General features: G+C 47.4%; 1 protein-coding gene across 1 annotated transcript in view; it reads left to right on the forward strand.

Moving 5' to 3' along the window:
* The first annotated feature begins 1333 nt into the window (after window positions 1–1333).
* The window catches only part of LOC142587265 (uncharacterized), an 11908-nt gene continuing 11242 nt past the window's right edge, over window positions 1334–1999 (forward strand). Inside the window, exon 1 of the mRNA XM_075698142.1 lies at window positions 1334–1636. Within this exon, the coding sequence (XP_075554257.1) occupies window positions 1446–1636 (191 nt within the window). The 5' untranslated portion in view covers window positions 1334–1445. The remainder of the gene's footprint in view (window positions 1637–1999) is intronic.

The raw sequence follows: 1999 nt of genomic DNA on the forward strand, positions 1-1999 counted from the left end.
AACGCGCTACTAAATCTAGGTACACGAGCGTTTTCGCATTTCGCGCACGTCGAAATGTGACCGGCGCGGCCAGGATCGAAGCCGCAAACTCGTGCACAGAATGTTTATGTAATGACCTGCACCTATTTTCCTATTTTGATGGAGCCAAGAGCACTGGCGTAGCCAGCATGGTTTTTTTTTTTTTTTAAGGGGCGGGTGGAGGTAGGAGGAAGGTAGTTCAGCACAATGTGTTCGCGGGCTAGTTGGTGCGGATCCATAAATACTTCGTTTAGCGCAAAACAACGGTGTCCGTTGTTTTGCGCTAAACGAAGTATTTATAGGAGGAAGGGATAGGGTGCCGAGAAGGCCACATACTAACCCAGAAATTTTTCGGGCATCGGCGGCACGCGGCCAGTGTGCCCACCCCCTGGCTATACGCCACTGGCCAAGAGTGGCATACCTGACAAAGGTGCAGGTATACTGTGCAAATGGGCGTTTAGATTTTGGGTGCTGCACGAGTAATTATTTAAAAAGCCTACTCCATCTATATCAACGAGTTAATGTGGTGGTGGTCTGCAACGTGGATTAACCAAGCCTTGGTTCATATTCTGTCGTCCATACTGTCAGCTCAGTTAAAAGGGTCACGTATCCACATATGTTCAAAATGCCTTGGCCTCAAGTCCTCAGCCTAACTGAATGATAATCTCGAAGTCTTGATTTCCTCTGACTACAGCACTGGGGGCGACACTCATCGTTTCTTCGTGCAAAGGCGGTTTCCTTCGTGATCTTGCCTTCAAAAATTAACTAGGCACTGTTACAAACATCCGTTCAGAGTTGGATAAGATTTTATGACATTAGTGGCAGTGTGCGACCATCATTAAAATCGCACTCACTACTGCTTTCTAGCTTTCGTGTTTTCTAGTCATCTTATATATTGCGAGATCATTGTGAATCGAACATATTCTTCACGATAAGACCAAGGTGTCTTGGCGCATTTATATGCTTGCATTTAAGTACAAGTCTAACTGAAGTTTCGTGCAGTCCTATTTTGAACGTTGGCTTGCGTTGAAGTCTTTTTTTCGCGAAGCACCTTTATTGAACTTGTCTGCTGTTCTTTTGAATAGAGCGGTTTTATCCTGATCTTTTTCTTTTCGAATTTTTGTTTTTGTCGCCTTATAATGCATATGCCAAGTTTCTGTGATGTGGCTGCAGTTACTTGAATTTTATGTGCTAAAAATTACCTTGAAGCGCTTGATAATGACTCATTAATACATGTGATGTTGCTCACCTTACGTGGTATAGCTTAACGGCTATGTCATCGCGCTGCTGAGGTCGCGGGCTTGATCCCGGTCTCGGCGGCCGCACTTCGACGGGGCGAAATGCAACAACCACAATACACTTAGATTTAGGCGCACGTTAAGAAACCTCAAGTGGTCAAAACTGATCCGGGGTCTCCCACTGTACATATGCCTCATAATCATGTCGTGCGTTTTGCTTCACCGTCGCAGGAGTCATCATCGAGCGCAAGACCGGCTGATACTCAGCGTTCAACGCCTCACTCGGCAAGCGTAGGCACGTTCCCATCAACGCCTGACTCACTCAAGACATCAATCGCGCCAGCAGCAACAGCAGATCTTGAAATCGTCCCACAGCTTCAGTACGTCGGGCTATCGTGACTTATTTCCTTTCCCTGTTATTCTGAGAATAATGCGCACATCTGGAGAGCTGGAGAGAGGCTTTCTTCGCGACCTCCCTCCAACTGGTCTTGCTGACCGTGGCGGCTGCTGCAGCTGTCTTGCCGAATAGCCCGCACACACAGTACAGCATGCACTTGCTATCCTACGCAGTTGTACCGGCGACCGGCTTTGCTCGCTGCGGAATTACGCGATTGAAGCACCAAACGCTATGTCCAAACATCCCCACCGAAACGCACACACGCCTTCGAAAGCATTAAAGCAAATCTTTCCGTGGCTTACTTTCTGGGATTTGGCGCGTCTGTTCGGTATGTTTCTCACCGAAT

Source organism: Dermacentor variabilis, chromosome 7 (genome assembly GCF_050947875.1).
Source record: "Dermacentor variabilis isolate Ectoservices chromosome 7, ASM5094787v1, whole genome shotgun sequence".
Taxonomy (NCBI): Eukaryota; Metazoa; Arthropoda; class Arachnida; order Ixodida; family Ixodidae; genus Dermacentor; species Dermacentor variabilis.